At 36.8% G+C, this 21,535-nt stretch overlaps 1 protein-coding gene across 1 annotated transcript in view; it reads left to right on the top strand.

Moving 5' to 3' along the window:
* SLC36A4 (solute carrier family 36 member 4) overlaps positions 1–21,535 on the top strand; it is a 142,036-nt gene that overhangs the window by 68,361 nt on the left and 52,140 nt on the right. Inside the window, 2 exon segments of the mRNA XM_059824632.1 lie at positions 194–363; positions 8,760–8,929. Of these exon segments, the coding sequence (XP_059680615.1) occupies positions 194–363; positions 8,760–8,929 (340 nt within the window).

The raw sequence follows: 21,535 nt of genomic DNA, 5'->3' as shown, positions 1-21,535 counted from the left end.
GAGGTGCTTTGCAGTAACTGAACATTTCTGTTGGGTGCATAAAACATTGTGATTTTCAAGGCTGTAAAACATTATTGTAGAGTAATCTTTATTAATAACCACCTAAATTTCAGAAATTGGCTTTGAAAGTGGGGAGAAGAGCAGTCTTACCGTGAGGACATAAAGTGTAATTGATTTTTCCCTCTATTTCCAGGTACTCCCATTGGAAAACAGAATGAAGGACACCACGCGTTTCCCACAGGCGCTGAATATTGGCATGGGAATAGTCATGGCCTTGTATATCTCATTAGCCACTTTAGGGTATCTGCGCTTTGGGGATGAAATCAAAGGCAGCATAACTTTAAACCTGCCACAGGATATATGGTAAGTGCGTATGTGACTTAAAACCAGTAATCTAGAAGGCAAAACCATTTTAAACGCTATTCCACACGTCAGTGCTGTCATAGTTGATAGGTGCTCAAACTCTTTTAAAATTAGACTGTACGTACTATCTCTGTGCCTTCTGCAGTTGAGCTATGATCCTAGCCAGCAATTTCTTGCATATTAAAAGGAATTGAATATGGAAATAGATCAATCATCTTTATAGTAAAGTATTCCATCTCTAGCAGGAGCTAGTTCCCAGTGTATTGAAGGAGGGAATATGCAGTTTGCAACCAGCTACATTGCAGCTCTGAAACCAGCTAGTTTTAACTTGGATATCCTGGTAATGTAGTGGCCCTTTGTAGTGGAGTCACTGACTTTAGCAGGTAAACAACTGGAATAAAAGACATCAAAACTGAGTAGGTTTGTAGTTCAGGTACAGCTCCATGAATAATGCATAATAATTGCTTCCTATCAGAAAAATGTGACTTATTGCTTGCCAGTGTCTCAGAGGTATTATAATTTTTATTTAGCTTTTTTTTTTTTTAATGCTATGAGAGTTCCACATGTCACATGCTGAAGAAGCACTGAAGACTATTTCAGCTGGTGCATTGTTAGTTCTGTATCTATCTATGGATGGATATATACTGTAATTATTAATTTAAATATAACTCCTAATTTTTTTAGTACCTTTATGTCTGATGGGCCTAAAACTAGGTATATCAGCAGCGCACAAGTCTAAAAGCTGAAAAGTATTTTAATGTTTTCATTCTGATCAAGTAATGTCTTCCAGGTTATATGCTTGAATGTACTTGTTGTTCGGTGTCTCTTGTGGTAGCATATTGAAGTAGTGAAATCTCAAATTATGTGAAACAAAAACTGCTTTGTTGAACTGAATGCTGAGTCCTTTTTTACTCTTTGAAAAAGAGTGGAACACATTTAAAGAATGTTCTTAGTTTTCAAGTGTTACTTTTTCACTCTCTTTTTTGATTTTCATTCCTTGGAGTCAGTGTGAGCTATGCATTTTTAATATTCTTAAAAAGTTTTGTTTAGTTGCCTGACTGATTCCAAAGATAACTACATGAAAGTATAATAAAATGTGTCTTGAAGGATGAATGGTTTTTTTGGTTGCTAGAATTTTCATGTATCTGTTGTTGTTTGTTTGCTTGTTTTGTTTTTGTACTGCTGTTGTGAAAACTGAGATTTGGGCCTCAATTTTTTGCCCATTTTGTGGTGGTTTTTTTTCCCCCTTATTTTTTCCTGTGGTTCTGGTTTTTGGGGAATATTGCTCACGTTGTATATTTATGTCCTTTCTTTGTATATACATACACATTAAAAAACCCCAGAAGTCTTCAAACATTTACTGCATCCATTCTGTCTGTATGATGCATCTGAAAGGGAAAATACTTCTATTTGTAATATTACATGGTAGTGCTCGTTGTTGATATGATTAGTGAAAAGTTTGTTTTAAATGGTAGCTCTGGGTTTATTTGTGCCTTAAGGGAAGTACTGTTAAAATGAAGGAGTGAGAGGAATGTGCAATGAGGTGAAGTTGCTACTCACTCTGTTGATTTTTATTGTACTCATGCAAGCAACAGAATGAACTTTATTCTGCTGTAATATTCTGCTTTATTCTGCAGCCCTGCTGTCTAACAGGGCTGTTCAAATATAAGTTTTCAAATAGCTCTTGGCTACAGTGCAGATGTGATGATAAGGTGATATTTATCCTGATGGTTTACAGGCCTAATGCAAAGAAAAAGATAATAAGAGGTGGAAACTGGTGCTCTATAAGGTGGGGAATTGGCATTATAAGTTTAATAACCACAGAGCTGCTCAGGGCACATATGTAGAGATAACAAAGTCATCTGTTTTTGTCTTACCCTGTATAGTACCCCAGAGCACCAAACAAAATTAGAAGGAGAAGCAGCTCAGTGGTACGCCCATGGGTTGTGATGTACAATTCTATTGCTGTGCAGTACGGTGGGTCTACCTGATACAGTACTGATGAGCAAATGTGTGCAATTAACTGTGCTAGCAAAACAAATTTCCAGTGAACCATACGACAATATTTCATTATTTGGTCCTCACGTAAAAAGCCAGTAAGTGGGCGGATTGAACTAGAGAAATGCAAGGAGCGGACGAGCTTTTATAGGAAAGCGGTCATGCAAAAGAGCCTGGAATGTAGCTAAGCAGTGAGACTTGCTTATGTGTTTAATTCCAGCTGGACAATCCCTGTCTTAAAAATAAGCCTTTCCTGATAAATAAAATTAAAATTCTGCTGCTTTCTGAGTTTTATTTGATGTTCTTGCACATGAATTGACCAGAAGGCATACATAGGCTCTAGACCAGTGAAGTCCTTCAGTTTAATTTAAATAGAGGCATGCTCGTATTCTTAAAAACATTCTGCTAGATTGGAACTTCTGGAGAAGAGACTTGTTGCAGTTTGAGTTTAGATCGTGTTTTGGAGTACAAATTGTCACTCAGCACAATATATTAATTAGAATATGTTGAAAATAGACTTTATAAAAAGAGAGTAGTTTTCAGCTTGTTTTTGCTGATCTTTTAACAACAACTTCTGGAATAAAAGAATTCTATTTTACTGCATTAAGTAATTTTTCTGTTTTTACATGCAGTTATGTTCAGCTGTTTGAAGTATCTTAGTAATTGTTTTTAGTATCCTCAGAAGTATACAGAGTACCTAGTGACACAAATATTTTTACTCAGTTCATTGCTGACTGAGGAGAGGACACACAGGTACAGAGTGCAGTTTACCTGATTTATTCCTGGTCACGAGGTGCCCTGCGACATCTGCAAATACAGATTATGGGAAATTCTGCTTTAGTACTTAGCAGTGTCCTTGGTTGGGGTCTCATAGAATGGTTTGTGTAGCAGAGGACTGTTAAAGATCATCTATTCCAACCCCCCCTGCTATGGCCAGGGACATCTTTCTCTAGATCAGGTTGCTCAAAGCCCCATCCAACCTGACCCTGAACACTTCCAGGGATGGGGCATCCACAGCTTCTCTGGGCAACCTGTTCCACTGTCTCACCACCCTTATTGTAAAAAAACCTACTACTTTGTCCTTGGGTGGGGTCTCATCTTCTTGAGGCTGAAGGTTCTTTCCACCATCTGTTCTTCATTAAGGTATAAGTGACAGTCTTCCTGCAACAATTCCCTTACTGTGAATCCCAAACTACTATACAAAATATTATACCATCTTAAAATTGAACAAGATGTTACACGGTACTAGTTCAAGTGGAAGCTTAGCATAATTAATGCCCTATTGGGTGTAGCTGTATTGATATGCAAGTTTTGTTCCACTAGTTTCCAACTTTTTCCCCTTAAAAGAGGTACCACAAAATCTAAAATGCAGAATTGAAGAGAGGCAGACTTTTGTTAACTTCTTTTAGCACACATGAATGATTTATAATTTTTCTAAAAGGTAGCCTAAGGAGCCATCTTTATCCAATTGGACTATAATATTATACTACTAGTCAAATCACTTTAATAATACAAAAATTGTTTCCTAATTTGAAAAATTTGAATCCTTTTAGAGCTAGAAAAATAGTTAGTGTAATGGAGACGCTTACTTTGAACTACAGTGTATTTAAAGCTTTGAATCCTGTTTTTGAATGTTTTCTAAAAATTATTTTTGTAAAGGTTTGGGGTGATCTGAAGCCTGAGGATTACAGGCTAATTGTGGGTAGCTGGTCAGGTTTTTCTTTTTGTTAATCAGCTAAAATCCATCTAAGCTTCTGGAAAAAGAACAGTGATGCAGAGCTGGTAGAAAAGTGACTCTGTTTTTTCCTCTGAATTTCTTAAAGCTGCTCAGCAATCACAAAAATGTATGTCACGAAAGCAGTGGCTTCTAAACTAGCTACACCATTATGTCACCATGTAAAGCGATGTAATAGTTTTTCTGTCCCTTTGAAATATGCCTTTGGGGCTTTATTGAGTTGTGTACAGTGATGGTCAAACCTTTGATACAAATAATTTAGGACCTGTTAGTCAAAATGTATTTTTAGTCAAAGTATTTTTCTTTTTTCCCCAGACATACACTTTTATTTCCTTCTGTATATTTGTTCAGCTAATAAAAAAGCTGATTTGTTTGTTAGCAGTCTTTCAGTGTCATAAAAAATGGAAAACTTCATGAACTGGCTTGCAGTTGTGAGATGAGAAGCACGTAAGACCAGGCTGAAAGGGCTGTTCATCAGCTGTGTTCCTCTGCTCACACCCACTCCAGTGTACCAAAACTGTTACTGACTGTGTGTTCAACACTTCAGGATGCTGAAGGAAGGATGATGGAGGCATCCTGTTGTGGTGGGAAAGAGCTGAGCTGTATGGATACAAATTTTGCCATGCCGTGCCATTTGGCCACAGGACAAGGGGCCAAAAGCAGTCCTGGCTGGATTTTATTTACTAACACAGGTACAGGCTATGATCCTCAAAGGTGGAACACTTTGAGTGACCCCTGCCAGGCTTTGAGACTTAGAGAGTCAAAGGTCTAATTTGCTCTTTCCCTACTCTTGCCACTGTTTTTTCTTTTCTTACTGTTGCAAGTTGCCTTTGCTTTCTGGTTGCAGTTGAAGCTCTTTTTGAGGACTGAAGCAAAAAAAAATGTATGCAGTGCTTGGTCTGCTTAGCATCATCTTCTGTTATCAAAGCTTGTTTATGAGAAATATTTCCTCTTTCATTTGTGAACACACAACACCCCATGGCAAATGAACCAAAACTTTACCCAAAAGCTTTGATGATGTTCTTATTTGCATTTTTAGAAACAAAATCATACCAAGAGACTCAAACCTTGTATCAGTTGGCTGTAAGCAGACCTATGACAAATGCTTGTAGTTTATGCAGCATGGATGAAAAATGCATCTAAACTCAAAACTGTTGGTGGCATGGATAATTCTTTGTCACTTGTTCATTCGGTGACAAGATACAGTGGTAAGTGTTCACACTTCATTTTACAAAAAGCTGGAGATGTGGGAAAACCTTCAGACAGATCATGAAGGAAAAAACAATGCTACAACCATACACCAACGGATTTCACTGTGTTGAGATAAGTGAGATAAGAGCATAAGCATGATATCTAAAAGAACCTTAACTACCTTGGGGGAAAAAAAGGGGTATTTGTTATCTAAAATTTGGCAAGACAGTGCCAATATATGGGTTATTTTCCCACATACATAAAGGAAGCAAGATGCACAAGTCCGTGCAAATTTATATTGAAGTAAGTCTGCCAACCCATTCAGGCATTTTTTTTAAAATATTTTCCTTATTTTATACGTGAGCCTCACAGCCGCTTTTATTATATTTCTTACTGAGATATGGTTTATATGAGGGTAGATGTAATTTTTTTCCTTTTTTTTTTTTTTGTCTTCACCTTTAATTTGACTTTTTTTCTGATAAATACTAATAATCTTTTCCTTTACTCACAGGATAGGGTTTTCTGGTTCAACACAGATTTGAAAAAAAAATACATAAAGATTAAAGCTGGATGATCTGAAGTCAGTTAATATCTTTGGAATAGTAAAGAGTATTTTGAACCACTTCAGACAAAAAGAAGTTAATTGTAGCTGAGCTTTGTATTGTTTATAAAGAAACTGTCCACTGTGTTGCACTTTCTGAACATTGTTATCTATACTTTGATGACATGCAGGGTGGAATAACACTAGAATGGAAAGAGATTAATGAGAATAGAAATTCTTCTTTCTTCTTAAAATGTAGCTTGTGCCTTTTACCAGTCTGTGTAGAGACAATTTTGCTTTTTTTGTAACTGAATTCTTGGAGTGGTGCAAGACAGCAGCTTGTCTTTGTCTGGCACAGAATTTAAAACCATCCTAAAGTAGCTTTTCAACAAAATACAGTCTGTTTAAAAAAAAGAAAAAATCGTGATCTCTAAAATGTTTGCCTAGTTACAGCAGCTCTAGTCCTGTATGTTAGGAAAGACATTCCTGCATGAAAATGAACTGTCTTCTATACGTTCATACCTTCTTTTTCCAATTTCTTTTTTTTAGTTATGTATCCTGCCAGTCCACCACTGGCATAAGGTTGGCACAGTTTGGAGCTGTAGAACTTGGTACTCCTTTGTGTTGCTGTAAACCCTATGAAATTCTGGTACCAAACAGTGTTTTTTCCCATCATTACTGACTTTAAATATCAGGGCCACTACTTACACTTCCATCACCTTGCATCTGACACAACCCTACGCTAAACTTCGGTTGGGTGTTACTCCTTTTTGGCATGGCACAGTAATTTAACGGTGTTCTGTACCTAGTGCTTTTGAAGAGGAAGGTGTGGACAGCAAGCAGATTTGGTTATGGATATTTTCTAGCCTTGAAGGTACACCTTCCAATTTTAATAAATGTCCTGAGATGTCCTCTTCCCAGTGTGAAAAGTCTTTTTAGGAGCACTTTGTGAATATGCAGAAATCTGGAAGATACTGGCTTTGGTCTTTAAAATGACTGATGCTTACTTCCACTGTGAAAGGTTTATCGATGTGCACATTATATTTGATGTGAATTTGGAATTTTCTTTTCCCAAATAACTGCCTGCTGTATAACGTGCTCTTCTTAAGTTTATTGATTTATGATTGCATGATACTGATTTTTTTTTTTTGTGGGTTTTTTGGGTACATATTTTGACAGTATGCTTATCTTCTGCAGTTTCATAGGCAGTTATAACTGTTGTAAGCAGATAATGTTATGTTTTTGTTTACTGGGAATACAGATATAGATTTTATATATATATATATATATATATATAGCCTTAGTGCCATGTGGCCATGATGATACTTTGAGCATCAGACGGAACCCTGCTACCACTCATGAAAGTGCCTAACATGTTATATCTTTTTGCACTTTTCCTTCAGTTGATCATGATCATCATCACCATAACTATTACTAACTTTTGCACCTCTCTTTATTCTGTTGGAGAACTTCATAGCAAGGTATTAGAATAGAACATAATTTGTGTAACATTTTCTCTAACAGAATGACTAGTTTGGCTCTTAAAACTGGAACTGTGGCCTTCCTGAGTGCATATAGTTTTGGAAGCAATAGTTGATATGCAGGAAGGGCATCAAAGCTGTCTGGAAAAAATGACTTCTCTAGGATTTTTTCGCACAAAATCACCACACTGCTCTTAAACGGAGACTTCATCGCTTAGATCACAATTACAGATATTAATCTTCAAACAAATCTTTATTTTTCTATTAGTGCTTATGTTACTAAGGTTTTTTTATTGTGTTAAGAACCTGATACTCCGTTTTGTGTTTGATCAACTGTTACCTGATAGCAGACTGATTGTCAAGATGGTAGTGCATGATCAGTTTTCATCTTCATTAAGAAACATAAACAGGATTGCTTGAATTTTTGGTTTCCTACACATTAAAATACTTCTGTTTTATTGTTTTGCCCATTATTGCAGCTTCTCTGTTAAAGAAATAATTTGGCAAGAGAGGGATGAAATCCTGTACATGTAATATTGCTTTTATTAGTATAGTAAACTGTGTTAGTGTAATAAATTAATATAATTAATATAATGACTGTGTCTTGGCTTATCTCTTGAAATGAGTAGTGGCTGCTTTCTGTCATCGTGGCCCTCAGCCTACTGCTTAAGGACTCTGTAAATCACATTCTGGCTCTAAGCAAGCCTGTAGGCACAGACCCGCAGTTTGTGGAGAGACTGGGATGCTGGAGGGTGTGCCGTAGCATTGGGTTTCTTCTTTTTGTTTTCCCCTCCTGTGGGGCTGGGACAGTCACTTGAACGCTCCTAGGTTTGGAGGCTTGGAAGCTATAAATACAGCTTTGTGGGATTTGAGCTGATTTTTAGTTTCATGGAGGCTGACTTAGTGTTGATGTAGTTGTGTTGTCTAACGTGAGGGAGTTCTCAGAGTAAGCGGAAAAACCCTGGCATTGCATGTGCCAGAAGCAAAATTTGAACCTGTTGCTCTGAAAAGCCAAATAATCTTTCTGTCCACATCTTCCTTCTGTTTGGAGGGAGTTTTTATATTTACCATGTGTTTTTTGATGTACAATTTTAGAAAAAAGCCACTGTTGTTAACCAAAAATAGTGAAAAAAATTTTAGTCACTTTACCAGTCTTTTTAGTTAACAACGGTGGGGATTTTTGTAAACCTTAAAGTGAAGAGGAAAGAAAAATAAGCACTGAATAGGTTATATCTTAATAGGCCTTAAAGCTTGTTAAAATACTCTGAATTTACATACAAGGTAAAGAATCTGGATCTAATTAGAAATGTGGGGGTTTGCTTGCTTAGCCATTAATGAATTCTCAAATGTCATATAACAGAAAATTATTGAAAAGAAAAAAAATTAGCAAGCTAATTTTTTTAATGAAGAGTTTGCAACTTACGTGAACATGTGTAAATGTTTTGAACAGGTTGTATCAGTCTGTAAAAATTCTCTACTCCTTTGGGATTTTTGTGACCTATTCGATTCAGTACTACGTCCCTGCGGAGATTCTCATTCCAGCTGTCACTTCCAAAGTGGAGCATAAGTGGAAGTTACTCTGTGAGCTTGTGGCGAGAGCACTATTAGTCTGCTCAACCTGTAAGTATGTGCAGAACATCCATAAAAACGCTTGCCATTGCATGTTGTTGAGGCCTGCTTATTTAAATATATGTTTTGTTATATATTTTTCCAGAGGCTAGCAAACCTGAAATTTTGTTTCAATGATTCAGTATGTTTTGATTTTCATGAACAAGTGAATCTAATGTTGTATTTGTATTTTAACCACGCATCTTCTAGTAGGTGTGACCAATTATTTGACAATACTCTAAAGCTACCAACTTGAAAATAATTTTCTTAGAATAAAAGTTTTTAAGTAATAGATACACTTTACTGTTTCATGTCAGCCTTTCTCTATGCAATCTGCAGTACATGCTGCTCGTGGAGAAATCCTTTTTCTGTTTTAAGCCTAAGGTGTGCTGCTCTGTATCCGTACAATAGCACTGACAAACGTGGATGCCTGGTCAGAGCGTTCATGCAGGACCGCTTATTTTAGGTGAGAAGGCTGCAGAGTAGCTTTGTACCTCTGCACTCAATGGCTGTTACTCCTTTTGTTTTCCTCACTTGTCCCCTACTGTTCCCATCCCTCCTACTGTGTCCCTACCTTTCTCCCAGCAAGTCTAGGTACCGTAGACAGTAGTAGTAATCAGTGCTCACTGAATGGGGAGCGTGGTCTCATCTAGGAATCGATATTGCTGAAGATAGTGAGCTGAGGAGGAAGTTTAGGTTTGTCTTTACAGCTCCCATCTAAAGTGCTGAATAACATTGGAAGCTTTTCTCAAAGATGTTATAAAAAGCTGTTTCCAGTACAAAGCTGGCTTCTTGACTCTGCAGTTTGTACTGAAATGAGCTGTTTACCTTAAAAAAAATCAAAACCGCCAAACAAGCAAAAAATGCCAAACCTTGTTTTTTAGGGGGAAAATATTGACGAAAAAGTAGAGTTTAGTTTTTGTTGACTCTGTTCTCTTGGTGAGTACTGACCAGTGGCTAACGTGCTGGAGGGCAGCTAACAATTGTCTGTTGTCAAAGAGGGCTTGAACATCCAGTGAGACCTTCTTAAGGTCAAGCCTGTTGAGAGAAACAGTTGAATGTTGGTGTTTAATTACTGTGGTAAGCAAAGGGAAATACCATTGATTTAATAACTTGCTGCTCTGAAAATAAATCTGCTATGTGAAATTAAAAAAAAAAAAGTGAAAAGCTTTCTTGAATAATGACGTGCAGATCTCCTGAAGCACTATCTAGCCTGTGTTCTGCTTCAAGTGTTCGTGGTGCATAGCAAAACTGTTAAGGTTTTAAGATAGAGGACAGATGAATAGCTCTTGTAATACCTGAGAGACATCTAGATCAAAATGCTTCAGGATCCAAAATGCTTTTCAGTGTCTCTCCAGGACCCCAGTAAACTCTTCAGTCTTAACCATATCGTCGTGTCATGAGGCCCTCAACTTCCACTCGTTCTCTGTTGTGCTTTATGTGTCCCTTGTAACCTACCCTGGTAATGATACCACAATACATTTGGAAAGCTAAAATTCTTGTAGATCCAAGCTGTTGTTTACAGCTGAAGGTTTCAAGAATTCATTGGTGAAAAAGATGGTTTCAGAGATGTGTCTGATGAGAAGAGCCTGTGGTGGATAGGTTTAAAAGCACTTTTGCCTGTTTGACTTCGGAAAATTATAAATGACTCTGTGTTATTCAGCCCTACGTGGGGTTTTTGTGCTCAGTTTCATTATTGAGCTTTGTAATTACTGGGTAGTCTGGGAAGGCAGAACCTGGGGAACAACCTCCAAGAAAAGGAAGTAGAAAAAGACAGACAATTAGCTTTAAAATCTGGAAAAGGAGTCTGTGAAAGGTAAAAAGAAATGGAAGCAAATCAGAAGTGGGGTAGCTTGTGAGCAGGACTTGAAAATGGAGCAGTTGCCTATTGGGTATAATTAACTACAGCTGGGTGAATTGGGACAGGAAGAATCTAATCAAGCACGAATTGTGGTGGGTCCCTTTTTCCCAGAGGTATGTTGACATGTATTTCTTCTTTTTGTTTTCATGCAATTGTGATTTTTTTTTTTTCCCCCAGATTTTTTTTTCATTATGAAACAGCAGCTAATGGTATTTCTTTTCTGAAGGCATAATAAATACTTTAAAATGATGCAGTGTAAAGCGAATGCTATATCTTTATTTCTTTTAAAAAAATGTGTGTAGTGAAATTGGACCTGCTTTGTGCCATTGAAACTTAGCTGTGATGCAAATCTCTAAAATGGACCTGCTGAAGTGTTACAGGTGTTAGTGGGATATTTGAGAGTATTAAATTGTTTGCTGCAAGGCACAGAAAAGTAAAACTAAAAATTTGCTCTTCAATGTTTGATATTTGCCAGGCTGTTGTGTGATATGTTGTGTTTATCCTAGTTGCCATTTCAGGTTTTTTCCAAGCGGTTTCTACAAACTATGCGTGCAACATCTATAAGGCTTTTTCACCAACAATGGTGTGCGTAGGCTCCCATGCTTACACTCATCTTCTGTTTGTCATTTTTCATTGAAGCATTGGTTATAGACCAGAACTGATTTAAATAGTGCTTAGCTTTGTTAAGTGCAGACCATGGTTCCTATAATGATTCAGAAAAGTCTTTCTTTATTAGAAAGAAAAAACCCAAAACCTTTTAAAGTGAGTTTTCAAACAGAAATGGTTTTGGTATCAGTGACAGAATATGTTGTAATGTCTGGACCATTCAGAGGTTGTACACTGATTAAAGGGACTCTGCTTGCTTGAAAATAATTCTCTAAAAAGGGAAACTTCAGCTGTGTTACTAATAATGCATTAGCTTTTTAGGAGAATACTTGAAAAATCAGTTATTACTAATTTTGGGGGCTTTTGCATTTCTCAAATAAAAATGAGGTCATTGTTTTATTGTTTCAGTATTTCAGAAACTTTGCTGGGAAAAAGCATACCTTGGCGCATGGTTTTTTGTTGTTGGATTTGGTGTTTTTTTTTTTTTTTTTTTTTTTTTGTCTGGTAAGATTTATTTTAAGTGAGGACTTGACAAACAACTGGAGATGTAGCATGCATTCATAAACCCATATGCCTTGCTTATGGTTTTTCATTATTTTCTTACTCACTTTTGGACACAGTGTTGCAGGAGGATGATCACAAGTATATTACGTATTTTTAGATTGGCATGTTCTGCTAGCATTTCACAAAACAGACCTTATCTGGAGTGTCCTATGGAGAGTACACTTGACCCCTCATGTCACCAGTCCGAGCCAAACCTTCAAGCTTGGGGCAGGAGAGGAGCGTACCCCGCCGTTGGGAACTGAGTGGCTGGGCTGGGAGGTTGTTGATATGGGAGGAGGTCAGTCTTGGCTCACTGAGCCATTCCCAAGGAGCTGTGAGATCACCTTGACTCTCTTTCTAGGTAGAATTGGTAGTTAAATCTGATCAAAAGATTGTTTTTTACCATATTGAAAGTTACAAATAGATTTAAGAACAATGTTTGCAGTAGTTGTCTGAAATTTCACATCTGTTTTTCAAGCTTTTTCAAGCTTTTTCTGTTTTTACAGCTTTTTCAAGACTGCCATGCTATTAGTCATGATAAAAGCAAATACTAAGGAGTATTTTTGCAGGGAGAGTTCTGGACTGGCAAAAGCGTGCTTTTCCTTTGATTATAGCCCCTTATTTGTACTTCTTGAACAAGGAAACAGGGAGTGCAAATGACTTGGCAGACTGTTCCCTACTGCTTTTCTCCTTTCTTCCAATTTAATAACATCTTAGGATTGCATGGGTGAAAAAGCAAGTCAGATACTTCTGAATTTTGGGGAAAAGAAGGGGGAGTTTCCGCTTCATTTGATACGGAACACTTCATTTCATTTGAGAGACGTACATCTCTTCATCTTTGCTTGGATTTCACCATGTATGGTGTAGCAAGTTGGAAGATCACACCATACTTCATAAACCATAACACTAAATGATTGTTTTACAAACGCAGGTGAGCACCTTGTGCGCTGACTGGAGGGATGAGCTGGACTGCTGGTGAAAGTCCAGGCTAGTGCTGGAGGCTGGGTCTGTTGAAAGCAGGTGAGAGCTAGGCAGAAATATGATTGAAAGTTGGACTAGGCATCACTGTGGGGGGCAAAGTTAGAAATTAGGAACACATACAAACAGAAGGAATGGGACAAGAGCCACCATAGGATTTGGAAAGCACTGAGAACAGATATGGAGGTGCAGTGTTGTGTGGATACTCGCTGGCTGCCCTCAGGTAGTGCTTGGAAGTTCACCACTACAGGAGTCCTCCAGGTACGTGCCTAAGGATCTCCAGCAGCTGCCTGCATTGCAGCCTCTGCCTGATGACTTGCTAGCTTTGTCCTTTGGTGGGTCAGTTCAGCTCATTGTAATAGTTAGAGACACTCCGTGTAAGACATAAGAGGACAGAAAAATCTATCTGATCGTGCTTAGATAGTACAACCACATCCTTGTAGTTTCAGTAGGTTCTGTTGCTGTTGCATATGCATTTTTATTTGAAGCTTAAATGCTTTTCATTTATTTTTCTTACAGATTTTACTTAGTGTTTGTGGTATTTGAATGTCAGATAACTTCATTACTTTGAAATATTTGTCGGGGTGGAATTCTTATAATGTTGAAAGTATTTACCCTGCTTTTATACCTTTAAAACACACAGACACAAATAGTTTGGATCTGTGTTTGCTGCATCTGCTTGGATAAAGGTTGGGCACCGTGCCCATGGTTCAGCCCTTAGCTGAGCCTGTTATGTGATGGGGTTGTCGCTACTGCACGTTGGGCTTAACCATTTGAGTGTGAAGCTTTTTAGTTTGCCTCTGAAGGAACTGGACCATCCTGGCTGATTTTTTTAAAAGCTTTGTTAATATCTTTACATAGAACAGTGTAAGTTTGACTTTTACCTTTTGAGAGACCAGTTTGTCTGGGAGAACAAGAAACCTTCTACCTAAATGAGTCCTCTTTAACTGTGCATTGCTTGAAATAAGCTGCCATTATATAATGAGGGTCTTTTACTCTTCCCTGCTTACCTGGCACTGAGATCATGGGAATTCTGGAAGGGGAGAGTTTGGAGAAGTTTTGTTGAGCCTAAACAGTTAATTCTCCTGTGTTAACAACTTCAAAATATGCTGAGCACATGGAGATTGAGGGAAGATCTGGAGATCATCAGCTTCAACTGCCAAGCATTAGTCAATATTGATACTAAATAGCATCAAACATACTCACTTCTGTTGATGCCTCTCAGTGAAGATTGTGGTTAAAAAATTTAGGATGGGGCAAGAATGTAAGTTTCTAGTAGAATGTAAATGTAAGTTTCTCTCTTACTGTCTAGCAAAGACTTACTCATGTCTTCTGCCAGAAGGGCACTAAAATTAAATTGTGCTTGCTGAAGGTGTTGGAAGAATTAAAAAAAAAAAAAAATTAAGTACTGAGAAAATAATTTTCATCTGAATGGTGGCAGCAAATCCATGAAGTAAAGGAATAAAATAAAAAAGAACAATTTAAGCGATACTTTAGTTTTTAAAGAATAAGTTGCTTTTGATTTATTAGTTTCAAGATGGTAGTGAAAGAATTTTTTTTGTGACTTGGTAAAAGCTGCTGAAGAGCATCAGCAAATATAATGGAGAAAACTGGAGTTGAGACTTAATAGTATCCTTCCTCCACACAAGAAATATAGATGTTTTTTAATAGCTTAATTTAGGGCTGTATTCCTGCAGCCTCGGTGCTCCTGTTAAAATGAAAATTAAGAAATATTTGATTTGAACGTGGATGTGGGGATATCAGTTGGATTGTCAGCTGTTTTGATTGTTAGCTTGAAATGAAACAAATTTAATTGAATGGCTGATCCAGCTGAGCGTGAACTGAGCTGCTAGTGAGCTGCTTTCTGTTAAAAAAAAAAAAATTAGCCTGAGCTTACTGTGTAATTTTACCAAGATAATAAATGCATTATTCAGTTGAACTTACCGATTATGCTTGTCTAAATATTTCCCTATTCGAACTGTATTTGGGTTTAGGAAAGAGTAGTTCTTGATGCTGAACAGTTAGACACATGATAACATGATGTTTACCAGATATCTTACACTGTTTAATGACATTGAGCCAATAAAATACTCGCTTAGAGTAGTTGCAGCGGAGATAACATGAAGGAATTTTAAGATCTATATAGATTTTAATACATGCTTTTAGGATTAAGCAATAATAATTTCTATAGAAGTGGTTTGTGCATTAATCCTTAGACACAGAGTTTTTTAATAAGAGTTTGTGTATATTAAAGGGCGATGTTAATGAGAGATATTTTGAACAGTTTGTGATTTAAAAAAATTCTAGATGGGGTTTAGAATATTTGTATGGACTGTTAACAGGCCCCTTGAAGTGGGCTTAAACACACAATAACTGTTTATGCATTGTAAAAGGAAAAAAAATGAAATATTTGAGGAATTTTTTAATTTTTTAGCATGGGTTTGTGGTGGGTTTTTTCTGGGTAGAGGTGGCTGATAAGCATAATTTTCATTTTCTCGTAGAAGATCCAGTGCTGTGGTTTTCAATTGAGGAATGAGATCAAGCATTATTGTGTGGGTTTTAGGCATATACTTAGACATGAGAAATAGATATGTGAAATCCAGGTGCTTCCAACCTGTCTGAGTATCTTTGGAAGAAATGATCTCTAAATATCAGGGTTATATACTGATTGTGTTTTCTTTCTTTTGATGTGCTATTATGAATTATAGCACGTCTTAGGAATTGCCGTGGGTGTAGGCATCACTTTATGCACGTATAATAACTAATGTTCTTTCTCACAGTACAAATATTAAACTTTTTTACCTGATTTTAACATATATAGACCAAATGTCTGTGGATTATGATCAGTGGTTAAGTGTTACAGATCATTTGAAGGGTGCTAGAGGTGTTTATTTTTGCTGATTGTTCTAGAGACATTAACTTGTGAAATAAGTTGTATGAGATAACAGGTTGGGGATTTTCTTTCTAAAACTAGCACTGCTCCATAAGTAACCATAGGGTCCAGTGAAATGGTCTAATGTTAGTATTTGTGAAAGCCTTATGAAGCCACGTGGTTTAGTTCTTCCTTTTGGTCCATTGCTTCAGCTGACATCAGATCTTTAGTTCTTTAACAATGACTCTGATATGGGCCCAAACAACATATTACTTGCAAATTTTAATATTTTAAAAGCCTTATACAGAAAGTTAAGGTAGTGAAGTAAATTATAGAAAACTTAAAACGTGTCCTGCTTTATTTATTTATTTTTCTGATTACTGCTGTGTCTATTGGACCTCTTTTGGTTCAGGTATTAATTAGGATTCTGTGAATAAAATCAGATTTTGAAGCGCAGCTATTGTCCAAAATGTTTTTGTAGGTATGGGACAGAGAGAAAAGTACGGGCTTTGTGACTGAGGTGAAAACCAGAAAATTTTGAAATATTTGTAATAAGAAAATTTAAAAATAATTTAAAATAACAGCAATGTCTTTGTCATAAGATTTGCTTGGGGTTTTTTTTTTGAGATATTTTATTTAACAAAAAATTTAGGAACAAATAGTTTAGCAGTGCTAAGTTTAGGTACTCTGAAATAGTTGGTCCTATTCTGGGGCAGTAATTATTTCCTAGTCAACAGACCTTATTACTTGCCACAGTTTAGTGTTTGTGTTAAATATATATTTTACAACTCTGCAGGAGTTCTTGTGGAAAAGCATAATGGTATTTTAGTTGAAAATTGGAATATAGCAGAGCCCTTTTTTAATTATTTATTTATGGTTTGGTTTATAGGCTCCTTTGCAAAATTTAAAAATCTAATCTATTCCAGCTTGCTTTTAACACTTTTTTTATATGCATTTTGATTATGCTTATTTTTCTTATTTCTAATCATAAGGCTACGTTTTCTCTAATGCTTTATGGATTTTGTGCCAGGCACTGAGAGTGGCTGGGTTCCTGGGGACAGCTGGTGACGGATGGGTAGTGATGGCAATGCTGGCAGGAGCAGACAGGAGCCTGGCCTGTGCACTGCAACGAAGGCAGAGTTGTGTGGCACCATACTATTACGTGTGTAAGTTTGTCTTGTAGATGTGTAATTTTAAATGGAATGAACTTTATTCTCTGTGGTTTATACCAGTTTCCATCTGACAGGTTTCAATATCAATATAGTTTTAACCTGTAAAATCCCACATGGAGTTTTCCTATCCAGTACCCCAGGGCTATCTTTTCACTTATTCCCTATCCAGTATCTCCGGAATATCAATCTTAGCAATTTTCAGTGGCAGTTTAGCTGTAAAAAATCATGAATCTGTTGTTTTCAAAATTTATAACTTGAACCATTGGATAAAAGCTGGGAAGTTTAACTTCTTGTGCTAGAATTTCCTTTAGGAGAACAGCAAATTTCTTGATATGCTTCTAAGCTTGATGAGAAGGAGTAACACATGTGCTCAGTTGCCCTGCTGCTATTTGGGAGAGATGGGTTTAGTTTTAGGCTGTGACAGTCTCTGTTACTTGAAGAACTCAGTTGATCTTCCTGCATATAATACTTAGTATTTAGAAAGGTTCCAAAGCCATATACATGTATTTACTATGAGGTGGTCAAGTACTGCAATGAAAGGGAGTACAGTAATAGAAATAGTGCAGCAAATTCAGATGCTAGTGTGTAATACTGAAATTACATATTGTAATATATAATCTATATATCTGGGTCTCAATAAGGATTCATGCATAGGGCATACTTCTTTAAATGCATTAACGAAATCACTCTGTACATGGTGAAAAGTGTTTTAAAAGTATTGTTAAAGCTAAGACTTAGTATATGCTTTTGTAGTTTAGATATTATTAGTGCAAAGGAAGCCAGGAAGAAGATGAGAATTATATTCTGTTTGTACAGTTTAGAGATTCCTTTCTAACTCATCCCTTGTGCAAATACAGTGAATAAAAATTACCAGGCTATGCTTATTAATTTCAAATATTTTTAGTTACTTATGCTACAGTGACACTTACTGTGAAGTGCAGAATGCAGATCCACAATGCCACTCACAGCATAAACCTACGTGGCAGTCCGTGCTCTGAAGATTTTTGATGGCGCATGGCGTAAGTTGCAAAGTGCTATGTGGGTTAACAGTCATCTAGTTTAGCATGCAGAAGTCTCTTCTCTGGATCTCCGCACCTGCAATGGTTGTCCTAGCTAGACTCCCTGTAAGCAAGGGAGAGAAACAGGTACTTGGAACGGTACAATTTGTCTGATCTGTTTTACGTATTTGCTTCTAAATGAGGTGAACTGGGCCAAAGAAGTGCTTGTTTCCTTCTTTGGGCTATTTGAAGGAATATAGGTGAAAAATATATCTGGCATTTAGTATGATGAACCCTTCTCGGGAAGAGTGAGAAGTGGTGCTGAATACTATGCTCAGTTGCCTGCAATTCAATCCTGTTTCCTCTTTCTAACAATAATTTTAAAACTAATCAAGCCTGCTTTTTGTTCCATTTTATGTTTTCCATCTGTATGTTTACAAATATAATGAAACAGTGGTATGAAAATTCTTTGTCCTAATAACAAAAATAAATATATTCTTTAGCTAATCAAAAGTGAACTTTGTAATATGTTCATGACTTTGTATCTCTTCGTTATTTTGGCCCATTGTATTTCTATGCATGAACTGACTTAGAGGAGGTCATTTATGGGGTGCCTTCTTAAATATCATACACGAGCCAGTGATCTTCTGTCATGCTTACTGAGTGAGGCAGCTATTTTTGCGTGTGCTCCTTATGCATTTTACATCTATCCAGTGGTTCATACACTTGAAATTTCCATAAGATCCAAAAATTCCTAAGGGGGAAGTAAAGGAAAAGGCAAATGGAAAAACACCCTTTTTCCAAGTGCCCAGTTAAGAGGAGATAGATAATGGGGCTTGACATTGTTAAAAATCTCCCTGTTATTTTCAGGAGATTGACATATGTCTTCCTTCCTCCCTTTTGATATGCAACAACATAGTGTTGAAAAGGTATATTGTGTTGATGGGAATACCAAAAGTAATGGGGTGCCATGCTATGCTTACTTGTTTGATCTGAGCTGAATATTATTGAATATTTATCTGTACTTTTTCACTTGATAAGATCCCACAGTATAGATGTAGTGATAATGAGCAACATTGATTTACAGTGACAGGAAGCCTAAGGGAGCTGTAGCACAAGTGATATTCCATTCACTTCTTAATCCTTATCTTTTCAAAGTCATGTTCAAAGATTCATTAGTTTGTTTTTTCCTGTTGCAACCTGTAAAATACTTTTTTTTCCTCTTTTTTTCTTTTTCTTTTTTTTTTTTTTTAAATCCTGGAACTTTTCCTAGACCTGACTTGCACTGTGACCCTCAGACCTTTGTTTTGGCACAACCAGAAGAGCTGTATCCTACAGTTTAGGAATTGGAGCGGGGGGAGAGAAATATCTTTACAGTATGATTTTATGATGCACGAGTGAAATTAACAGCTTACTGCTTACAAATGTAGGATATCTTATTCTTCTTTCTGTTTTTCTTTATCCTACCCTGGTATGTAATCCCATATTCTTCCTTATGCTGGCTCTGGCATTCAATCAGAAAAGAACAGATTGGATTCACTAATCAGCACAAACCCCCATGTTCTGTGTTTAACTGTTTTGTGTGTTTTTCAGTTCAGCAAGTGATGGATTGTATTGTGTTTTGACTTGCAGTAATTGCTCATTGATCAAAGCTGTTCTGCAACACAGCAAAATATGAATTCTGTGTCTTGTACTTTTGAAGTTAAATTATGTTTTTCTTTCACGTGGATTGTTTTGGTAACGTTATTTAGGTTATAGTTCTTCCTTCAGTAAAAACTATCTTGAATCACTTTACTGTCCTATAAACTGGTGACTCATTAGCAAGGTGTTTCTGTGGTAAAACAAAGCATATGTAACTGATAATCATACAATATCATGCAGTCCCTTTTTAATTATAAGCTTGAAAATTGCAGCAGACTCCTTTTGATGTTTTATATATTCCACAGCATTTCAGCTGAACGTCCCACCTACTGTTACCAGAGGGCATTTTTGACAAGATGACTGAGCACAGGCCAGCTGTGGATTGGATGCCTAAAGCACTAGAGGATGCCAAAAGATGTTTTTCTGTAAACTTCTGGCTGGAGCTGTTCATTAGTATTAATAGTTTGCCTCCTTTGGCCTTTGTGCTGTTGGTAGATATACCGGAAGCTTTGATTCTGCGTTAAGGTTCTGCAGTTCTGCAATTAAGGTGCTTTGATTTGTGCACCATTTTGGCTAATTTTTGGGGCAGTGTTTCAGACTTACTCTAGTAAGAGAGCTTGAATGAAAAGGGCATCAGAAGTATGTCTGTGCTGTGCTAAAACTGCTGTTTAATATTAAAGACAGTTTTCTAGCAAAGAAAGAAGTAGATGAATGTGTGACAACTTCTGTTCACCACAGTCCTGACTGGTCGAGGAAAAAACCTGTGTATATTTACTCACCTTCCCAGATGGATGGGGTTTTGTGGTTGTTTTTCCACTGTTGTCAATAAGGAGTTGCAGTAAAACTAATATTGTTATTTTGATCTTTTCTTTTACCTTCAGAAGCTTAGTCCTCCAGCTGAATCTCATAAAGTGTTTGTCATGCTTGAGTTGGTATCTAGTATGTTCTGCAATTGCAGGTAATGGCATTGCTAATCATAGGGGATGAGTTCTGCTACTGTGTCCCACAGAAGGAAAAAAAGGGAGGAGGCACTAGTTTGGGACACGAGACTAAAATAGTATGTACTGTTTCATTCTATTTCTGTGTTCTCTTGGAGCAAGTCAGTCTTAAAATTCCCTTAGCAGGTATTCTCGTATTTTCATCCTGGTGCTTTACTGAACTTCAGACCAGTTCTATAAATGTAATGAGTCTTAAGTTACAGAAACAAAATTACTTCAATTAGGATGAGTAGCATGGCCGTGTAGTTGTTTTTACAGAGCGTGGTTCATAAAGATAGTCGATGCAAGATGGCAAACAGATTTCTATAGTTTAGGTCAAGAAATTAACTTAGCTTTCAGGACAGAGGTGTCCTCTGTCTTCTCGCAAGTACTAGGGTACCTTTAAAATGCATGTTACATAAATGTATGGCGTGAAGCAGGTAAAACAATTGCTCGAATTACCATTTTGGCTATAGCTCTTGGACATTGTGAGACCTTTGACATTCAGAATCAATTATCCAGTACTACCAAGACCACCAGTACCACTGTTGAGTAAGACTTCTCATTATCATGAACACTGTGTGTGTGTCACAGTTCTTTTAATTGCTTGTCAGTATTTTTATACTCTATTTCCTCTGAAGCTTATTACTATGGAAACAATGATGTAATTGGTCTAAGCAAGGTTAAGTGGAGTACACACATTTATTATGCCGATGTGAAATGGTTTAAAATTTCTTATGATTTGTACAGTAGTTCTGTCTTGCTTTCCTCTGGTCTGTTCTAAACTCATCAGACTCTGGCCAGGTAATTCATAAATTACAGTCTTTCAAGGACAAGGGAAGTATACTATATATGAGGGAGCTGAATTTGAAGAACCTCTTCCATTTGAATCAGGATGGATATATTTTTTTTCCTCAAAAACTTCCTTGCAGGTGAAAGTTCCATATCAAATAAATGTTACTTACTGCAT

Source organism: Gavia stellata, chromosome 1 (genome assembly GCF_030936135.1).
Source record: "Gavia stellata isolate bGavSte3 chromosome 1, bGavSte3.hap2, whole genome shotgun sequence".
NCBI classification, from domain to species: domain Eukaryota; kingdom Metazoa; phylum Chordata; class Aves; order Gaviiformes; family Gaviidae; genus Gavia; species Gavia stellata.
The sequence above is the reverse complement of the archived record's forward strand: the minus strand, read 5'-3'. Positions and strand labels throughout refer to the sequence as shown.